We start from the raw sequence: 24,554 nt of genomic DNA, 5'->3' as shown, positions 1-24,554 counted from the left end.
AACCTACCAACCTACCAACCTACCAACCTATCTACATACCTACCAATCTAATGGTGGTTACCTAAACTATACACACTATGGTAGTAACCAACTGGGTGTGAGCTTTCTATTTATTATTGACATTAAATATAATTATAAAAAACTAAACGTCTACATATGTGGCAAGGGTGTGAAGAGTTTGACCTACCTAACAACCTATCAACCTACCTATCTATCTTGCTACCTACCTACCTACCAACCTAATGGTGGTTTCCTAAACTATACATACTTATAGAAACCAACTGGGTGGGTTTTCTATTTGTTATTGACATTAACTATAATATCATATATAATAAGTGAAGAGATTAACTTACCTATCAACCTACCACCTACCTACCTACCTAGCTACCTACTAACCTAATGGTGGTTTCCTAAACTATATATACTATGATAGAAACCAACTGGGTGGGTTTTCTATTTATTATTGAAATTAACTATAATTATAAAAAACTAAACGTCTACATATGTGACCCAGGGCGTTAAGGGGTTAACCTACCTACCAACCTATCAACCTACCTATCTACCTAGCTACCTATCTACTTAGCTACCTAGCTACCTACCAACCTAATGGTGGTAACCTGGACTATACATAATATGATAGTAACCGTTGGGTGGGTGGTCTTTCTCTTAACACGCGATGGAGCTGGTTTTATACCTTACAACGCGCATTCAATTTGAATTGAAGATACTCCAGACACACGTATCGCGTAGTTCTCACCGAAAATCCATCGGCACGATAATTTCGAGCGTGCTCGTAATGCCTGCTGCCTTACTCTGCGTTCCACTTTCAGAAGAACTTTCTGAATTGGGGAGAGGTAAAACAAGAGAATGAGAAAGAGAGAGAAGGAAAGTGGAGGAATGAGAAGAAGAAGAAGAAGAAGAAGAAGGAAGGAAGGGTAAAGTGGAAAGGAAGAAGGGTTGGTTGGCTGGTCGGTTCGTTGGTTGGTTGGTGAGTGGGTGGTTGGGTGGAATAGTTCACCGGATTGAATTTAATCAACTCATCTCGTTGTTTTCTCCCGATGCCAAAGCGAGCTTCTCCAACTTTCTTTAAACCCCCTCACCTACCACCCTCCAACTTTCTTTCTTTCGTTCAATTTTCTGGCACAGAAGCACGATTGCTGATCGACATTTTTAAATACCCATCGATTTATCGTTCCCCCGTCTTACTCTTCTAAGTTATAACTATCCCGTTCTTTAGATTTACATCATTTTTTATTTTATTTCTTTTTTTTTTTTTGCTTTAGGTTATGTTGGAAATTATTCGTAAGTAAATATTGTTAATGTTAAATTTGATAATATTATTTTTAATATTATTTAATTATATAGTAAATTCAAATAATTGAAATTATTAATATTAAATTTAAGTATATAAATTATTGTAGTATTGAAATAGAAATTCAAGCAAAAAATATATATAAAATTTACTACGATATAATTGTAGTATTTTGCATTATATTGTAATATAAGGTAATTTATTATATAAAATATAAATATAAATATTATATAAATAAAATATAAAAATTATATAAATAAAAATATTATATAAATATTATATAAATATAATGCAAAAATATATTAACAAAATATATGATAATAAAAATATTATAATAAAATAAATTTATATTTCTATATTTAGTAACATTCAATAAATTAAATAATTATCAAATAAATAATATATTATAACATTATCAATATTATATAAATATCTCAAGTAAAATTGTAATTTTACTTCAGAGTTAGTGATATTAAACAAAAATTAGTCTATCTTCAAATACAACTTGCATGAAAATATCGTAGATTATACTTTATATCTATATATATAGTAATTTTATTATATTATAGCATTGAAGTTAGAAATTGGCAAAAGTAGAAAGAGAGAGAGAAAACCGGACGTTCCTTTTAGATTTGATCCTACGATTCAGTGAAGGAAAGTAATCTACGTAAATCCCATCTTACACCGTCTATCCTTTCACGAACGAATATGCGTGTCGAAATAGACTCGAGGTTTCATGAATATCTTCATGAGGCTCGATGTTTATTTTGTAAGGTAATTCTTATAAAAATATATGATACTCTGTGTCTGTTTTTTTATGAGAATGTATATATATATATATAACTACCAATCCTTTTAATACTTTTACAATAGACAAAAAAAGAAACATTTATTATACGAAGAAAAATATTCATTATTTTTATACGAAATATAGTACATATATATTTTTATTAAAAATATATAAATGTATATAAAAGTAAATAAGATAATAAAAATATGTATATATATAAATGTAAATGTAAAATACGCAAATATAAAATTACAAAATTATTTCTATTCACGTGATATCTCAAAAGCCAACATATATTTCAACGAAATTAAATACTTCTCTTTTCAAAATGTTTCATAATAAATTTTTCAATATTTCTATAGAAAATATCAAGTAACATCAATGGATGCATCAACAAAATGTGTATAACATCTTTATATAAAAAAAAAGGAAAAATTATTTTAACTGCAACATGCGTTCCTTTAAAGTTATGACATTTTATTCTATAAACATATTTTCTAAAACACTATTAATAAAAAGAAGACATTTTATTGTAAATGATCTAATTTTCAATGTAGTTCAATATCCAATACGCATATAACATTGTTTTATTAAAAAAGAAATGATTTTAACTGCAACATGCGTTCCTTTAAAGTAATCAAATTTTATTCTAAACATATTTTCTAAAACACTATTAATAAAAAGAAGACATTTTATTGCAAGTGATCTAATTTTCAATGTAGTTCAATCTCCAATACGCATATAACATTGTTCTATTAAAAAAGAAATGATTTTAACTGCAACATGCGTTCCTTTAAAGTAATCAAATTTTATTCTAAACATATTTTCTAAAACACTATTAATAAAAAGAAGACATTTTATTGCAAGTGATCTAATTTTCAATGTAGTTCAATATCCAATACGCATATAATATTGTTCTATTAAAAAAGAAATGATTTTAGCGCAATATACATACCTTTAACTAACATAATTTTATTCTAAACATATTTTCCATAAAACCATTAAAATAAGGGATTCAATTTTGAAAATATGTTCATCCTCCAATCCTCATATACAATATAATATCCAATTAATATTAACAATTACTAAAATATAATAATATAAAAATAACTGATTATTGAAATCTTGTTTTTCAATTATTAAAAAAAAAAAAAAAAAACCCCAAGAAAAAGTAGAAGAGATAAAAATACAAGTGAAGAAGTTTGAAACACTGTATGGTTTCACTAAACAGATAGAAAGAGAGAAAGAAAAAAAAACGAAAGAGAAGGGAGAAGAGAAGTTGTTCTTAGAAGAAGGAACGAAGCAAAGGGAAACATCTTATCCCGAAGGGAAAATGGGTGCCGTGGTTAAGTTCCATGCTTGAACTTCGTCTATTACCGTATATAATAAAGAGTCGTTATTCCAAGGCAGGCTCTTATCTTTCCAGGTAGCCGTGAAATAAAGAGACGTAGAAGAGCCTCGTCTGGTATGCCAGTAAGAAGCCTAGAGGCCACTATAAATGTCGGGGGATGAACGTGGAAAAGGGATACCTAAGTATAAAGAGTAAGAGTAAGTACAAGAGAAAAAGAGAAAGGGAAAAAGAGAGAGAGAGATAGATAGAGATAGAGAGAGAGAGAGAGAGAGAGAAGGCTTACGTTCACTGATGAGACAGCCCTGAAATACGTTTGCGAGAGAAAACCATGTAAAAATAGTCTACCTTATTTAACCATTTATATATTCTATCGAGATAATATTATGGAATACGTTTGTAATTCGTTGATATGTTTAATTTATTTAAGTAAATTATTTTTTATTTTTATATCATTTAATCTATTGTAGATACTGTCAAAAATATGTAGAAATTCATTGGTTATTAAAAATTATTTGATTAACTACAATTTCACAACATTTTATTTCAAATTGATCAGTGTACGAATACTTTCCTACACTCACTCTGTATATTTTTTTTAATTTTATAATATTACTATAATATATTATATAATATATAGAATTTAAAATTATTATAATATATATATTTATATTTTTTTTTCAATTATATTTTATATTTATTTTATAATTTTTTTAAATTATTTTAATCTATTATATTTACAAATATATATAATTGTATATATCTAAAAATTTATATATTATATATTTTATAATTTAATAAATATATATTTAATTTAATAGATATATATATATTTTTTTATAAAATTATAACAAATATATATTATTTTATATTTTCCATTTAATTATATATTATATTTATTTTTATAATTTTATAAAATTCTTTCAATCTAATATATTTACACAAATATTATTGTATCTATCTACAAATATATATTGTATATTTTATAATTTAATAAATATGTTTTTTTTTTTTTCTTAATTATTGTTGCTGAAGTAGTTGTTTTTGTTATATATGGAAGTATATACACGTCTAGATATAACATAAAATGTCATCGTAAATACGCTAACGCAGAACATATTTTCCTCTTTGTTTAAAAAAGTAATTCAGTAAGCAGTGCGTTATACGTCAGACGTGAATAACGTGCAACTTCGTAGCCGTGTTTCAAACAAATTGTCTTTTGCATCCTTTTCTTTCTTTCTTTCAATCTCATACTCTTTTTCTTTCTCTTTCTCTTTCTCTTTCTCTTTTTCCTTTTCTTTATTTTTTTTTTCTCAATTTTTGCTTTTTTGCTTTTTTTTTTTATTTGTGTCTATTTTTCTTTACTTTCCCGTCAATTTCACGAATGCAATCTTGAGAAAAAAAGTTACGTCATTTATCTTGAGAACATGTTAAAGTAGCTACTTGCACGCCTTTAAATCGTTTGTTTCTAGCTTTGGAAAATGGTGGGTGGGTTGAGGGTGGAAGTGGGAAGAAAGAAATTTAGACATTTTTTCAGATTATCTTCGGATATGTACAAAGTTGGGAAAATGTTTTCTTCGTTATTATTGTTAAGAGAAGTTGAGAATTTTGTAATTTTGTACATTTTGTTTGTTTTTTCTTCTTTTTTTTTTTTTTTTTAAGTTACAAGTCATATTGCATTGAAACATTCAGAATTATGTTTTAGAGTTTCTAATTAGGAAAGTTTCGATTTTTTTCAAGAAAAAGAAATTGTTTCTAAATGTTTGAATGTTCAATAAAATTATAGAAATGTTGGAATATTCAAAAAAATTATAGAAATGTTTGAATGTTTAATAAAATTATAGAAATGTTGAGATTTATTTTAGATTACAAATTATGGTACTAGTAATTTTGATAATAATAATTATTCCTAGTAACAAATCAAAGTGTAGGTATAAGACAAACGTGGTATTTATAATTTAAAAACTTTTTTTTCCTTTTTTACAAAATAAAATGTAAGAAGTTATATCTTGTAACAAAAATTTCCAAAGTGTTTCGAATAAGTGTTTGTATAAAATAAAAGTAAGTATAATAACGATTTAGAAATATTACGACTAATAATTATAAATTTACAATTTTATAATTTACAGAATGTGTGTTTATCCTTTTTTAAAAAAAATAAAATATAAACAAATTATATTTTGTAACAAAAATTTCCAAAATGTTTCTAATAAGTGTTTGTATAAAATAAAAGTAAGTATAATAAGGATTTAGAAATATTACGAATAATAATTCTAAATTTACAATTTTATAATTTACAGAATGTGTGTTTATCCTTTTTTTGAAAAAATAAAATATAACAAATTATATTTTGTAAAAGAAAATTTTCAAAAAGTGTTTCGAATAAATGTTTGTATAAAATAAAAGTAAGTATAATAACGATTTAGAAATATTACGAATAATAATTCTAAATTTACAATTTTATAATTTACAGAATGTGTGTTTATCCTTTTTTTGAAAAAAATAAAATATAAACAAATTATATTTTGTAAAAGAAAATTTTCAAAAAGTGTTTCGAATAAGTGTTTGTATAAAATAAAAGTAAGTATAATAACGATTTAGAAATATTACGAATTGTAATTATAAATTTACAATTTTATAATTTACAGAATGTGTGTTTATCCTTTTTAAAAAAAAAAATAAAATATAAACAAATTATATTTTGTAAAAGAAAATTTTCAAAAAGTGTTTCAAATAAGTTTTCGTATAAAATATATATATTTATGTAAGGATATTGACGATTTAAAAAATATCACGATTTACTTTTTTAAAGTCAGTAAGAAAAGTCATAGTATTCGTTGAAACGCGAAAAGAAAAAGAAAGAGAGAGAAAGATAGATAGATAGATAGATAGATAGAGAGAGAGAGAGAGAGAGAGAGAGAGAGAGAGAGAGAGTTTTGCAAAGGTTAGATATAGAGGAGAAAATCTCTCGTTCACCTTTCCCCCACCCCCTCCCTCTCTCTCCCCATTGTAGGTCGTACGTCGCGAAGGATTTGAAGAAAAATCCCTTGGCCGTTTACCTCCCACTTGATCCTTTCGCATTACTTTCCACTTTCGACTTTGTTCAAAATCGGTCGTTATCTCTAAAGTTACAACAAATCGATGTTTGCAATGGAATGAATAAATGAACAAAACCAACGATAAAATCTAACGAAATTCAATATTCTTTCAAAAATATAATCATTATTATATCAACCTTGGTTGGGTGTGTGTGTGTGTGTGTGTGTGTGTGTGTTTTGTGTTTGGGGGTGTGGACGTTTAAATAATCGAAAATTTTCATCAAATATTTGAAATTTAGATGGAAAATCATGATTTTTCTCTCCCTCTTAAATCGTTTTCTATCTTCTGTCTTTTTCTTATTATGTTTTTTTCTTCTTCTTTTTTTCACTTTCTCTTTCTCTCTTATTTTTGTCTTTCATTCCTTTTTCTTAAACGAATGAGAAAAAAAAGCCTTCGCGAAATCTCCAAGGATTTCTTTCGAAGAATTCACTTGCCAGCAGACGTCTTCATAAATCGGAGAACCCTTCGAAAATCCTTTAGACGATCCTACGTTGATCCAGTCATATCGTTTCCCATTTTTAAATCGTCAGACCATATCGGATGGGAGGAGGGGGAAAAAAGATGAATCGGTATTTGGAATTTTTCTCTAACTTCAAAATGTTAGAATATCAAAAAGGAAAGTATTCTTTTATTTATTACAACACAGATACTAATTCAAAGGATCACTTATTTTGATTATTTCTATCATTGAACTAATTTATCAAATGTGAAATAAAATTAAATTTCAAATTAAAACTGAAATTTAATTAAATTCAAATTAATATAATATTATAATACATGTATATATATATATATATGTAAGGAAATATTTGATATGATTTTTATTAACTTCCCTTTTACAAGTTTAAAAGGGGTCCGTTCTCTTTTACAAGTATTTATTACATCCTCTTTCATCTCTTCCTATTACCATATAACACTTGCAACTAATTGAACATAGAAAGAAAATTCATTTCAATATATATATTTAACATATCTTAATATTATTATATTCTACATATTATCACTTACCTCAATTATTATATGTACTATTTGAAATATTTTATAGATGATGTTATATATTAAAAAATGTTATATATTAAAAATATTGTGTATTTAAAAATATTATGTATATATATATATATATTATAAAATTTTATATATTACAAAATATTATATATTACAAAATTTTATATATTAAAAAATATTATATCTATTACAAAATATTCTATATTAACAAATATTGTATATATATTACAAAATTTTATATATTACAAAATATTATATATATTATAAAATATAATATATTAAAAAATATTATATATTAAAAAATATTATATCTATTACAAAATATTCTATATTAACAAATATTGTATATATTATAAAATATAATATAATAAAAAATATTATATATATTATAAAATATTATATATACTACAAAATATTATATATTAAAAAATATTATATCTATTACAAAATATTCTATATTAAAAAGTATTGTATATATATATATTAAAAAATAGAATATTAGAAAAATAGAATATTAAAAAAATTAAATGTAAAATTAAAATTCAAATTAATATTAAAATTAATATTAAAAAATAGAACGGAAGAAAAAAGAAAATGAGAGACACACAGATAGAAATACAAAAAAAAAAAAAAAATAGAAATAAACAAGTAAAATATAAATCATCATCATATATTCTCTCATTTTTCTTTCCATTTTCGCGGGTAATAAACTACACATTATAAATGATCACGAAACAATCAAACGAATAACGAGTACGACATAGAAAAAGTAACGTTGTTTCATTGACTCGTTATCAAACGTTATGACTATAGAATAAAATACCAATATACTATTTTTCTCCAACTCTCGTTCTCTTTATTTCGATGCTTTATTAATTTACGTATCAGTTGGTATTATACACCCTCACCTACCTTTCTTTTCCTCCCCCTTTTTTCACCCAATATAGAATGGTACAATAACGATCATCGATAACACATCTATCGTTTCGTGAATTATCTTCTTAATGAAGGTATCTGCTTGATACAAGCCCCGAAGCTTGATTGATCGATTTTATCGCTCGTTTTCATCCCACCCTAATATTATTATTATTATTATTATTATTATTATTATTATTATTTTGTTATTATTGTTTCTCTTCTCGGTTAAAATGATCGAAATGCTCGAATCTACAACACATGCATAGTTTTTCCTTTAACTTTTTTCTTCAAATTGACTTTTAACTTTTTTACATTAACACTTTAATAACCGTCATTTTATTTATAATTTTATATAAAGATACTTTTTTTTTATAAATACTATAGTTTTATATCAAGATACTACTACTAAAGATACTATTATTTAATATATATATATATATAATATAATGTATATAAAAATTATATAATATATATAAAGATATATATTTCAAATTATATATAAAATTAAATTTGTTGTTTTTTGTTTTATATTAATTTTTTCGTCAATGACAATAAAGTTATTAAAAAAAAAAAAATTAATTCTTGAAAAATATTACCGGGCCCCTGACAACGTTTCACTGCGCACACGTGTGACCATTAAAGTGTTAACTTTAAGAAAAAAAATTACTATCGATGTTAATCTATAATTTTGTCTTTTACTTTCTTTCTTTCTTTTTCTTTCCTTTTATCTTATTCCTTGTAATTCTTTTACTTTCTTTTCCATTTTTTTTCCTTTTCTCTGATTCTCTCTCATTATCTTTCTAATTTTCTCAATTTCTTTCTATCTTTTTTTCTTTTAATCTTTCATTATCTCTCTCTCTCTCTCTCTCTCTCTCTCTCTCTCTCTCTCTTTTTCTTTAATTTTCTCATTATCTTCCTAATTCTCTCATTTTCACTTTTATTTTCATTTATTCTTTTTCATTTTACTTCTTCTATTCTCTCTTATTTTTATTTTTTTTTTTATCCATTCTCTTGTACTACAATTTTCTCATTTCTTTTTTCTTATTCTTTTTGATTTTTTCTTTTTTCCTTTCTGATACACGCACGCACACACACACACACACACATATACACATACACTTATTCTCTCTTTTCTTTCTCTTATAAACTTTTACACACTTGTGAGTACTTTAATTGCAGGATTACACTTCTTATCCGAACTCCTACTACGTTCTTCTCATTTCGTGTCGAACTTTTGATGTGGAGAAAGGAAAAAAAGAAGAAAAAATAGAACATCAGTTTCTTATATCGAGAAAACGATCGACCCTCTTCTTCTTCTTCTTCTTCTTCTTCTTCTTCTTCTTCTTCTTCTTCTTCTTCATTTTCTTTTTCTTTTGCTTCATTTTCATCCTTCATCTTCATCTTCATCTTCTTATTTCTCTTCTTCTTCTTCTTCATCTTCTATTTCATCTGCTTCATTTTCATCCTTCATCTTCACCTTCATCTTCTATTTCTTCTGCTTCATTTTCATCCTTCATCTTCTGTTTCTTCTGCTTCATTTTCATCCTTCATCTTCATCTTCATCTTCTTATTTCTCTTCTTCTTCATCTTCATCTTCTTATTTCTCTTCTTCTTCATCTTCATCCTCTTTTGCATCTTCATCTTCTTCTTCTTCTTCTTCTTCAATTTCTTCATCCTTCATCTTCATCTTTATCTTATTCTTCTGCATTTTCATTTTCATTTTATTTTTTAAGGAAGGGTAAATAAGAAAGTAAAAAACAAAATCTACACGAAACTTCATAAAATTACATATGTCGATGAAAGAATCACGAAGTTGTTCGATCCCAAAAATAAAAAAAATGAAAGTAGGAAAAATAGATAGAAAGAGAGAGAGAGAAATGAAGAAAACATAAATTTGCTACCCTTATCTTGTTCACCCCAATCGAGCTTATTTATATGCTGTAGAAGAAGCAACGTGAGAGAAAAAGGGCGTTCCCTTTCAAGAATTACCGAGCATTATATGCGATTGGATAAATACATGTACAAGCCTAAATGTATATACACATAGATATATATAATACATATTTTATATTATACAAGTTGTGTTAGAATATAAGTGGAGAAATATTTCTAAGGGCATGATTCAGCCCATTAAAATAATAAAAAAAGGTTCATGTTAAAGTATACCCTTACTTGATTACTTTTATCGTAATCAATTTTTCATTACATTAATGTAATTTACAAAATTTTGATACGTAAAATGTGCATGATAGTTTTTATTTTGCAAATAAAAAATAATAGAAATATTTTAAATAATAAAATTATAATAATTGTAACACCTAACATGTACAATTATGTACATATATATTAAATTTAATTATATTTATTATTATTATTAATTTATTTATATATAATATAAAAAATTTAGATACGAAAAATGCATGGTAGTTTTTATTTTGCAAATAAAAAATAATAGAAATATTCTAAATAAATAAATAATTAAATTTTAAGTAATAAGATTATAATTATTGTAACACCCAACATGTACAATTATGTACATATATATTAAATTTAATTATATTTATTATTATTATTAATTTATTTATATATAATATAAAAAATTTAGATACGAAAAATGCATGGTAGTTTTTATTTTGCAAATAAAAAATAATAGAAATATTCTAAATAAATAAATAATTAAATTTTAAGTAATAAGATTATAATAATTGTAACACCCAACATGTACAATTATGTACATATATATTAAATTTAATTATATTTGTTATTATTATTAATTTATTTATATATAATATAAAAAATTTAGATATGAAAAATGCATGATAGTTTTTACTTTGCAAATAAAAAATAATAGAAATATTTTAAATAATAAAATTATAATAATTGTTACATCCTACATGTACAATAATATACATATATATTAAATTTAATTATATTTATTATTACTATTAATTTATATATACTATATATATACATTTGTAAGTACACATGTATTACACATATATACATATAATATATTTATACAAAATTTGTATGTATGTATATATATATTATATATATGTATACAAATATGTACAAATGTCGAATCGACGAATATTATAACCCATTATCATGAGAATCAATAGCAATAAAACATTTATCAGTAAAATAGTGTCTGTGTGTATGTGTGCTTGCCGATGAGAGGAGATTCGTTGCACAGCAAATTAGAGACCGCTTTGTCCGCACGTTAATATTGTTTGAAACAAAACGAAGTTTTGCAACGGAGCGTAACTATTCGAATTTGCTGTGCGAGCAGTGCAGCTGTTTAATCCGATAATGAAAGTAATAGTACATTTAGCGCGAAATACATCTTCCCAGTTTCACTACGAAATTCAACGAGACTTTACGTAACCACTTTTTACTATGGAACCGTGATGAGGCATGGGTGGTAGGTGAATGAGTAAGGGGCGGGGGGTGGTAAAGGTGAGAGAGAAAAGGAATTAAATGTTCGAAGATTTCTTCGTTCAATTTCATTTTGTAGTCTAATTAAATCTACTCCGAAAATTCGATTAATTTCTATTATTTTATATCATACTTGATGCAAATCTTTTTTATTCATTAATTTTAATTTATTTATTCTTTTCTTTTTTTTTTGGCTTTGTCTTCGTTAATTTATATTCGTACGTATTCATTTTTTTTGGTTTTTGTTTTGTTTAATTCGTCGTTTAATAAATCAAGCCGGCGATTTTTGTCAACCACGTATTTTTCATATTTTACATGGTTTATTTGATTTTCGTTTTGATATGTGTTATATGTATGTGAAAGATATATTATTCTAAATATTAAAGTAAATATTTCAATGGAAATAATAAAAATTATGATGATAAGTTGTTATAGTTAGTACAGTTATAGTTGGTTATAGTACTGTTATAGTTATGTTATAGTTAGTACAGTTATAGTTGGTTATAGTACTGTTATAGTTATGTTATAATTAGTACAGTTATAGTTGGTTATAGTACTGTTATAGTTATGTTATAGTTACTTTGTTATAGTTTATACTGAACTATAGTATAGTACAGTGTATAGTCATCACATTTTATATATTGTTCTAAATATTAAAGTAAATACTTCAATGGAAATAATAAAAATTATGATAATAAACGGTTTGTTATAGTATAGTGCAGTATATAGTATATAGTATATAGTATATAGTATAGTATAGTATAGTATACATTATATAGTATAGTGCAGTATATAGTCATCACACATTTTACAATAAAAAAGAAAATTAACAACAGCGCATTAAAAATAATAATAATTATATCACGAATACATTAATTCAATAAATATATATATATTATCATAAATCATCGAAAAGATTTAAGAAGAACAATTAAGAATTATTATTTTTAGAAACCATTTTAATGTAATAAAAATAAAAATAAAACGAAGTATTTAAATACAATGAAGAAACTCATTTTATTGAGTATAGCAAATGTTAATAAGTTGAGAACGAAGAAGAACTCTACTCGATGTATTTCCCATCAACTGTTAAAATTCGTGGATAGGAAAACTGTGAGGAAACGGGGTGGGGGCGAAGGGTTTAGGGAAAAGAGAGAGAGAGAGAGAGAGAGAGAGAAATGATTTAAAACTATTGAGATTGCTTCCAGGTTAGCACAATAGCGACAAGATGTTCTAGAAAGAGGAAGGATTCGACCTACTGGATTCCCGCCAACTCATCAGTAACTGGAAGGGGGAGAGGGGGTGGAAAGCGATGTTAAATCAAAAGTCTGCTTTCTTTTGCAGAGGAGAGGAATAGAAAAAGGGTATAGGATAGTAAGTGGAAGGAAGAAGGGTTCGAAGGGAACATGGGGGAACAAAAAATCTTTTTTTTTTTTCCGCCAACTCAGACACGTGCTAAATCATTCTGCTATCGAAGATAAAAAAAAAAAAGATTAAAAAAAAAGGGAAGAAATGTATCGACGTGATATAAATATTCATTTTCGAATGGCAAGTTGAAAAACAACGTGTTAGATTTAAATACGTGCCAACTGTATATGTAAATATGTGTTTGTTTGTTTTATGTGTATGTAAAATACATACCAGTTGATTAATATCAAATATTTTATCGCTTATTGTAATTGTGTGAGAAAGTATTTTGATTTTTTTTTTTTTTTTTTTTTTAACAATTTTAATAGGTGAATAGTATTCTATGATATTTCGATTTAGTTGATTAAAATTTATTTAGAAATAAGTATATATATATATATATGCACGTGATAATTTGTAACCCAAAATTTGGAAAAGTTATTGTAATTAATTACGTTCATGAAAGATTTATTTGAAAAAAAAAATATATATATTCGATAAACAGGGGAGAATTAAATAAATTATTTATTTATTAATATTAATAAAATATTAATTAATAAATTATTAACTTAATTTATTAGGTAAACTTTTACAAATTATTGTATTATATATAATATATTTGTAGATCCTAGATAAGTTAGTGATAAATACGTTTGGCAATTTAGAATTTAAAGAAAAACGTGATTTAATTGATCAATATAATGCATGCCACAAAATATAATTTTAATCTATTTAATTTACCTTTTTTTATTTAATTTATTATATAATATTTATTTCATTTAATTTATTTCATTTATATTTTAGATTCAATTTATAAGTGAAACTTTGTGGATATGAAAATATTTATGCATATTATTTTTACATTACAAATAAACGATAAAATATTTGATATTAATTGATGTATATGTATTTTACACATACACACCGTACATGGACACGTATTTAAAGATAAGTATATCATAGCATATTATTTTTAATCACTTGAATATTAAAAAGAAAACAAAGATTAACTTAAGAAATCTTCGAAATCTTCGAAATCTTGTGTTTCTCATTTCTTACTAAAAAAAACACTTGCACACACAACGAGACAAATAGAGACGAAGTAAGAGAAAGAGAGAGAGAGAGAGATAGGGAGATGTAAATCTAGTATACAGTAAATTCAAGAGTTACACAAGACGTGTTTCATAGGAGTTAGTTTGCTTTGCAATAAACACAAAGGACGTGTCAGAGAGAGAGACGTGGGTAGGTAGGCTTAGAAATATCTTGGAAATCTAGTCGACTCATGTTAGAAGATGGTGCTTTTGCGAAAAGGGAGAGAATGAAACAGAGAATGAGAGAGAGTTTGAGAGTAAGAGAGAAGGGATAAAGAACATTGTTGATAATAAGCCGAGCTATGGAATTTCGCTTTACGAGGTGTAAGAGGAGAAACGAGAAGGAGAGAGAGAGAGAGAGAGAGAGAGAGAGAGAGATAAACCGAGATGCGATGTCATTGACAAAATGCTTCTACGGCAAACTACTCAGCTTATGGGAGGATGTGTATTCCCCTGTTCATGGCAAAAGGAATATCTTTTTTCTACGGGAAAGAAGAAAGAATATGTGAACGTTCTCTCGAGGCCAACGTGACATTGTATTCTCTATTTTTATTATTTATTTTTTACTTATTTATTTGTTCTATCTATTTTCTTAATTCTAATTTAGGAAATTTATATATATATATATATATATATATATATATATATATAAATTATTAAATAATTATTAAATTATTTATAATTATATACAAATATATATTATTATTATATAAAATATATAAATAAATATATTTTAATAAGTAAATAAATAAATATATATAATTTATATTATAATTATATTATTAAAATAAAAATTAAAATTATTATAAAATAATTTATATATTTAAATATATAAAAATTATAATATATATTATATTACAATTTATATTATAAAACAAATATATATATAATATGCAGAATTTATATATAAATTTTTTTGTTATATATATCTATATAATTAGATAGGTATGATGTAACAGAGAAATACAAGAGTATAGTATACTATATATATATGTTTCAATGAAGTCAATTAAGAGATTTTATCTTTGTCTACCTTATTGTACTTGCTTATACGAAGTAAGTAAGAAATAGAAGAGGATAGGAGAATTTGCCTTAAGGTAAAATGCGAATACAACGATTCATACTCAAAGTAACTGCGTTGAAAATCCTGACGACTAAGGACGACTAAGAAGAAGACGACAACTACGACGACGACGACGACGACGACGACGACAACGACAACGACAACGATAAAGACAGGAGTGTGAAATTTCGGTTGGAGTTACGTGACAAGCATAAGCAAAGGAATCCTTGAATATTTGTATGTGTGTACACGTGTATGCGGTTCAACGTTGTTCTCTATCTTCTTATCTAACTTATCTTACATAGAAATACATATATACACTCATACACGTGGATTATGCGTATGTACGCAAATACTTAATAAAAATTCATTTTCAAACATACATATACGTATCTGTAAAGTTTGATGAAGTCAAAGAATAATAAAAGAAAAAAAAAACAAAATAGGAAAATAGAAGACGATATGGTAAAGTAGAAAAAGCAATAAACGATAAAGAGAAAGAAAGATAAATATATATATATATATATAAAAGGGCTGGAAATATATGAACGAGAGTTGCTTTCTATGCGTTAGAAAGAAAAAAAAAAAGAAAACGAATATATTTGTTTCACCACCTGGGAAACAGAGAAGATGAAGACAAGAAGAGAACAACAAACCTAAATTACAAACTCTATTGTGGACTTGCGTAAAATGTTGAAGGGGAAATAGGAAAAGTATAAGATAGAGATACTGAGATAGTCAAACAGTAACAATAATAATATAAAATGTGTATATATATATATAATAAATATAAAACTATAAATATATAAAATATACATATTATACTATAAATATAAAAAATATACATATTATACTATAAATATAAAAAATATACATATTATACTATAAATATATATTTAGTTAATTATTATAATATAATATTTATTTTTATATATTTTATATAATAATAGTAATATAGATTTTTCTATAATTATAAATAATTAAATAATTATTTAATAATTTATTAATTAATAATAAATAAAATAATATATATATTTATAATGATTTTTTTTATTGTTTTTTTATTTATATATATATGTATATATATATATATATATAAATGAATATAACAATATTAATATATAATAATATTAATATATTAATAAACTATAAAGAAATATAAGATATATTATTACATCTTATATATAAGAAAGAATATATATATATATAAAGATATATATAGAAAGATAAAAATAAAGATAGTAAAATAGAGATAGAGATAGAGATAGAGATAGATATAGAATAGAAGGAAATCGCAATTCTACGTTGACGTCAGAACAAATAGTAGTCACTCGTTCATTCTCTCTTTTCTCTCTCTTATTTTCTCTCTCTCTCTCTCTCTCTCTCTCTCTTACTCTCTTACAATTTACATGCATGCCTTTCTTTTTCTCTAAGTCTTTTTGTTTCTATCGTTTCTCGATGTTTTTTACTCTATTCGATATCGAACCACTTTAATTTTTGATAACATCGAAGTCGGTACACGCAGCATCTCCTCATTCGTTGAGTTCGTTGAGTTCGTTGAATTTCCACCTTCCCCTCCCCTAAACCACCCCCTTTTTCCCCACTTCCTCCCCTTTCCCAGAATGTACCACTGTTACACTGACCTCATATGCGATGCATAGACTTCGCATGCTCACGTTAAATCTACCCTCTACCCTATACCCCATTTCATCCCTATCCTCATCCCCATTCCCATTTCTATCCCCATCACCATTTCCATCCCTTCCAATTCCCCATATCCATCGGAAACACCCTGTTCTTCCGTTTTCGTTTTTTCCAATCGTCACTTTTCCTCGTTTCTACGATTTACACAAGTGTGGCAAACGTTGATTTTTATCTGATACTTTAGTTTTATTTATTATTTTATCAACAATGATTTCAATCCATTCTCAATCTTTTTCAAAAAGAATATTTGTCTTCTTCTTTAGATTGTAATGAATAAAAAATATATTGAATGTTTAAATTGCCATTTTTAGATTGAATTTCTTTTAATGTTAACATCGATGGGCTTTTCATGTATTGTATTCGAATATTTTGGACGAATGAATACAAATTTTTTTTTTGTTAATTATACGTTTTTCATTTATCGAGAAAGAAAAAGAAATTAATATATAGAAATATGTTATATTATAAAATAGAATATTTTTATGATTAAAGTTATAATTTAATCTTCTTTAAAGATCAATCAGCAGTTCTATTGTTCATGTAGATTTATAACGAATGAGAATATTTCATGTTAAAAGTTTATCATTATTTTGTTTCATTATATATTATTAAAATTGTTAAAAATGGACATGTATTTATAAAGTTATTATACTCATATGAATAATCCTTAATAAATCATTTGTATTATTTTCTTACATATAAATTCAATATTTCATTTTCTATTATATTATTTTTAATTACATATTTATTAAACAAAAAAGAAAATTGGATTAAAAAGTTATAAAATACAATGTGCAATTTTGTTAGACAAAGATTATTAAACAATGTTAAAATTAATATACATATGAGTAAAATTATTATACTCATATAATTAATTCTAAATAAATCTACCATATTATCTTTTTGCAAATAAATTCGATTTTTCATTTCCTATTACATTATTTCTAATTACATATTTATTAAATAAAACAGAAAATTGGAATAAAAAGTTATAAAATAAAATGTGCAATTTTATAATACTAAAATATATATTTTATATAAAATAAAAAGTTGCAATTTTATAATGCTAAAATATATATTTTATATTATATATTATATATATTATATATTTTATATTTTTTATATATATAAAATATAAAAAAATATATAATTATATATTTATATTTTATATTTTTTATATATATAAAATATAAAAAAATATATAATTATATATTTATATTATATATTTTATATTATATATAAAATATAATATATGTTTTATATTATATATTATATATTATATATAAAATATAATATATGTTTTATATTATATATATTTTATAGATTATATTTTTTATATTATATATAAAATATAATATATATTATAATATTATTATTTTTTATAAATTTATATATTTATGCAATTTTATACTTATATATAATTTTACAATTACTTACAAAAAATTTTACTATTTTACAATTTTACAATTTTACAATTTTATATATTTATATAAAAACCTGTTTTTATATAAACATTTATTATACTCATATAAATAACCCTAAACAAAAATCAACCCTATTATTTTCTTACAAATAAATTCGATATTCCATTTCTAACAATTTCCACAATTATCTATTTACTGAACAACAACAACAACAACAACAACAACAACAAATTGGAACAAGATAAAGTTTTAAAACTAAGATATGCAATTTTGTAAGAAGAAGATTATGAAAAAATGTTAAAAATATGGGTATGCATATAAAGCTTATATATTATCTATCCCTTCGTAATATTACATAGAATGTAATATCTTCTTCTTCTATTGTTACTATTCTAACCTATTATCCACTTAACATATATTCAGTACACAGTATTGCGTATACCCAGCAGTATGTTAGCTATTATACTCATGAACTTATCTTATGGGCTACAGGCCTGTTGGCGTAACACACCAATACGAACCTTACCATTTCTACGATGGGGGACACATTATGCGTATTATATTCGCCTAACTACTTCTACGATTCCATTTCTAGAAACGTATCGTTAAGTTCTCATTGCTTAAAATATCATATTCTCAATATTGTCTCTCTCTTTCTCAGCATATATGTGTTCAACACACATATTCATATTATTTTATGTAAAAGCTCTTTGTAAAATTAATTTCAACGTCGATATAAGAATACAAATGTCTTACAATGGAAAAATCTTTTTAGAAAAATCAATATTATTTCTGTTCTTTTACAATAAAGAGAACATTTTGTCAAGTGACAAGTAGAACATTAAACATAGAAAAATTTGAACTCAAATATTTTCTATTTAAAAAGAATAAAAGTAAAATAACATATATTTCTTTTTGCAATAAAAATAAAAAAGTAAAAAATAGTAATATAAATGTAGACTAATTTTTCTTATAAATCATAGCTAATTGTTTACGATAAATAAAAAAATATTTATTTCATCGACTACTGTTTTTGTTATTCAAAAAAAATAAAATAAAACAAAATACACATCTTATTGTAATAATATAATACGTAATAATACGAAACACACATACACACACAATTTATAAATCAAAAATGAATACATTGTTAACAGTGAATGTTACTTGTGTTAGGTGATAAAAATTAAAAATGTACAACAATAATGTTATATATATATATATATTGTTATTGAAATCATTCAAAATCATATTTCTGTAGACTTTTACCCAATTTTCAATCCTTTTCATGTTTCAAATAATCTCTGAAAAAATGTTCGTATAACTGTTACTAACCAGTTGAATAAAATTAATAATCAAAAGTTTAACAATGGACAGTAACAACTACAAAAAAAAAAGAAAGAAAAATACGCATACATGTATATATTCACATTAATACTTTTGTTTAACGTATAGAATAATAAAAAAAAAAAAAGAAAAGAAATAAAAAAGATATTATCATTCGTTGAAAATCCATATTCTAGAAAATCATAAAATAAATTGATAAACGTTAGAACCATTCAGAGTTTTATAAAACGTATTATTGTAACTCGTGTTTTGTATTATACGATAATAATAACAAACAAAAAAAAAGAAAAGAATAAAAGGAACATAATAATAATATCGTATTATTTAAATCATTGTTATTCACAAAAGAATCGTAATACATTTATGCGTTTGAAATATATTATTATTATTAATATTATTATTATTATTATTATGAATCAGGTTTCAAAGTAAAATGCAAGATAAAAGAAAAATGTTTTTTCTATATATATAAGTACATTTATAAGTTATAAAGCAATATTAAATTATATTCGTTTAATACGTAAACATTAAATCAACTTTGAGACATTGTAGAAAAAAATTCTATTGATTTATACAATATTATATTTTATTTATACATTTTTATCATCCTACTCATGTACATACTCGTATTTATAAAATATATTGTTTCGTATATATGCTACGTCATTTTTATCTAATTCTTATTAATATTTTATATTTAATGGAACACCGTTTTAAACTCACTAATCTAATAATAATAATATATCAAATTATTAAATATATAATAATATAAATGTTACTTATTGTGTATTATATTTTTATGTGATTAAAAGCATTGCAATTGTGTGATTTATCTTTTTTTGCGTTGTTATAATTTATTAAATAGTTTAAAATTATATTAATACAACATTTTATAACAAAGCCACAGCAACTCGTGACCAAAGCATCCTAGTATAGGTATATCCTAGTATAGTATATCCTAATATATGTACTATACTACTAAAATACTATATAATACTATAAAATACTAGTAATATATATATATATATATATATATTATTTCAATAATTAGTATAATATTTTCAATTGTATTATATAAGATATATAATATAATTTCCCATATAATATAAATTTGATACTAATCAAAAAAATCATTCGACCAAAATTACGAAATAAATTGAAAAACTCACCTACCATTATACCTATAATACATGTAATACATATATACATATATACATAAACTGTAAAGTCGCCTTACTTAGAAATCCACACGTACGAATATAACGTAAATGCTTTAATCTCGAAAATGCACGAACTCACTTCGTAAGCGGAGGGGGGAGAGTAAGACTAGACTTAAAAATGGGGTGATGAAGTGAAGAATATGAAAGAGATGGTTGTAGAGAGGAGGAGGAGGAGGGAGGGGGAGTAGAAGGGAATAGATTGAAATGAAGCTTATGTGTTGGTTTATATACCCAACATTCAAATTTTTCTTCCACTTTTTCACCAAATTCACCCCTCACGATCTTTGAACATTTCGATCCGTTCTTTTTTTTTCACAAAAGGACGAAGTGAACGAGGTGAAGGAGGTGATGGAGGGGGGAAATAGGGAGATTTAAGGGTTGTTGTATGGTTGGTAATGCTTCGTCGATATACAAACAGTTCATTCTCCGCGTAGTTCGTTTTAATCGTACCTATGAAAAGATAAGCTTAAAGCCGTACTTTCAAATACCTTTTTTGTTTCCACCCCCTCGTTCGATCACCTCACCAATATACTCCACACTACAACTACAGACAACCATACTGTCCTTTGCAAGTTCCGGTCATCAGAACACAAAGAATACGAATATATCCCAGATTTATGAGGATTTTGCTTTTTTGTTTTATCTTTTCTACCCCCACCGTCTATCATCCTCTTCCCCCTCCAATTCTTCCCTCTTCCTATTGTTTTTATTTGATCGTACAATTGTTTTCATCAAATATTCTCTGGATCGGTGGATTCTCGAATAAACAAAAAAAAAAAAAAAAAAAAAAAAGAGAAGAAAAGGGCAAATACTTCGTTTTTAGGGGGTTTTTTTGTCTAAGGCTTTCATCAATATTGGAATCGTTATTCGCCAGATTATTATTTCATTCTTTATTTCTTTCTTTATTTACATCGGATTATTTTTTAATAGTAAAAACAAAAACAAAAATAGATCAAGTTAACCGCTATTATTAAAAGAATGATAAAGAATTATTTAATACTTAATATATTATTATTATTATTAATATTATTAATTGGCATTAGGAACTTGAAAGATTTTTATAGATTGTAATTTTGTTTTTATTTCATTTTATTTTATATTTTACTTATTGTTAATTAAATAAAATAAAATATTATTAAGAATAATAAATAATAAATAAATTAATTAAGAAGATCGGTTTGATACATATTTGTAACAACAATAATAATAATAATAATAATAATAATTGTATATTACTATAGGTACGTTTCGTGATGGGTCTAAAACGTTTTGTCAAAAAAAAAAAAAAAAAAAAGATGAAATGTAGGAACTATATGAAAATATGGATTTTTATAGATTATAAGTTTGTTTAATTCTATTTTATATTTTACTTATTGTTAATTAAATAAAATTCATTATGTGTGTGTATTGCATATTCTTTTTTATAGAATTCCTAAATTAACATTTATTATGAATGTTAAAAAAAAAAAAAGAAAATAAATAAAATAAGAAACTTTTCAATCTGTTTGATACATATTTGTAACAATAATAATAATAATAATAATAATAATAATAATAATAATAGGTACGTTTAGTGGTGGTTTTAAAACGTTTTGTCAAAAAAAAAAAAAAAAAAAATTACATGAAATGTAGGAACTATATAAAAATATGGATTTTTATAGATTGTAATTATAAGTTGGTAAGATGGAAATGTTAACCGCGACAAGCAGAGATTGTGTACGTCGAAAAGGTCGCTTTGGGATATTCGCTTCGCTTGACATTTCATGCGATGCATTAACGCTACAGTTGAGATAGTAAAAGAGAGATAGAGATAGTTAGATAGATAGAGATAGAAATAGTAACAGAGTGAGAGACAGAGAAAGAGAGAGAGAGAGAGAGAGAGAGAGATTTAGCAGTGCAACACGAATGTTCCCTAACAAAGTTGATTGCATGGAAGTCGAATAAAGTTTGCGATAGAAACTTTCTGACAACTAACTGGCCTAACTCTTACAATAATTTTACCGATAATATTGATGCAGCAAACTCGATGCTGCTTTCTGCTCCTGCTACCTGCTACTTTTCAACGATCCTTTTTTTTTCTTCTTTTTTTCTTCCTTTACACTCCCCCTTTTTTTACTACTCGCTACGACTAGCAGAAATAACTTTTAATTGGTATCTTTTCTTTCTTTCCTACTTTTTCTTTTTATTTATTTCTTTTTTTTTTATTTCTTTTCTTTTTATTCTTTTCTACTTCTGTGTAAAATCCGTAAAAGGAAAAAACCTCATTTTCTCTTTTAGTCTAACAAATTAGATATGTTTCGTAATGAAAAAAAAAAATAAAAAAAAAAAATAAATAAATAAATAACTAATTATGAAGATAATTTGTGTGTGAGGTAATTTTTATTTTGTTTTACGTTTAATTGGTATTTGATAATATTTTTTTTTTTTTTTTGAAATAATAAAATATCGATACGAGAATGAAATTATGTGTGTAGGAGTAAGAAAGAGAACTCGTCGACGTAGAAGATGAATGAGATTTGCCTCTTTGGAAAATTTCAAGTAAGAACGAAAAAAAAAAAAAACGCATTATCTCGACGGAACTTGGGAAGAAAAACATCATCCTGAAGGATGACAGGAAAAAATGTTAATACTTTGAATAGCTAGCCTTCTTTTAAAACACAATCTATATCCATCTCTCTCTCTTTCTTTCTTACTGTTTCTCTTTCTTCTTCGCGATCCTTTTTTTTATCCTCCATCTTATTCCTTCATAAGCATAACTACTAATCTCTACTACTTAACGATATTGTTTCTCCAGTTTCTTTCTTTCATATTTTTATTTCTTTTTTTTTATTCCTTTTTCTTTAAACTAAACGATCCAGATGGACTAAACGATTTAATGGAACGTTAGAAATTTATTATCATAAATATTATTCGAAGAAGTATGTCTCATTAAAAAAGGAAACTTTCTTTGAATACTTTTTTTTATTCGAATAAATTCATACGACACATAAAAAAGTTATTAATTTATTAATCGTAATAATAATCTTACAAATTAATTTCTAAATGGTATATTTTATCTAGAAGATTCATAAGACTTCAATTAATAATTTATTAATCAAATATTTTTACTTATATTATTTGTACAAATTAATTTATAATATTGTGTGTATATTTTTGTTGTTGTTCTTTTAAAAAGAAAATAAATGTCACTAATTAATAATTTATTAATCTCAGAAATGTTTACTTATATAATATAATTTCTACAAATTGATTTTTAATATTTTATATATTTTGTATTATTTAAAAAAAAAATAAACTTCTTCAATTAATAATTTATTAATCAAAAATGTTTACTTATATAATATTATTTCTACAAATTATTTTTAATATTTTATATTTTTTTTATTAT

General features: G+C 24.5%; 1 protein-coding gene across 1 annotated transcript in view; it reads left to right on the top strand.

The window, feature by feature from the left end:
* Window positions 1–796: 796 nt before the first annotated feature.
* The window catches only part of LOC107074244 (uncharacterized), a 97,376-nt gene continuing 73,618 nt past the window's right edge, over window positions 797–24,554 (top strand). The window contains exon 1 of the mRNA XM_089170842.1: window positions 797–854. Coding sequence (XP_089026968.1) covers window positions 797–854 — 58 coding nt within the window. The remainder of the gene's footprint in view (window positions 855–24,554) is intronic.

The sequence above is a fragment of the Polistes dominula genome, unplaced genomic scaffold, assembly GCF_049000335.1.
Source record: "Polistes dominula isolate Pdom_NZ unplaced genomic scaffold, Pdom_raw_medaka contig_79, whole genome shotgun sequence".
Taxonomy (NCBI): Eukaryota; Metazoa; Arthropoda; class Insecta; order Hymenoptera; family Vespidae; genus Polistes; species Polistes dominula.
The sequence above is the reverse complement of the archived record's forward strand: the minus strand, read 5'-3'. Positions and strand labels throughout refer to the sequence as shown.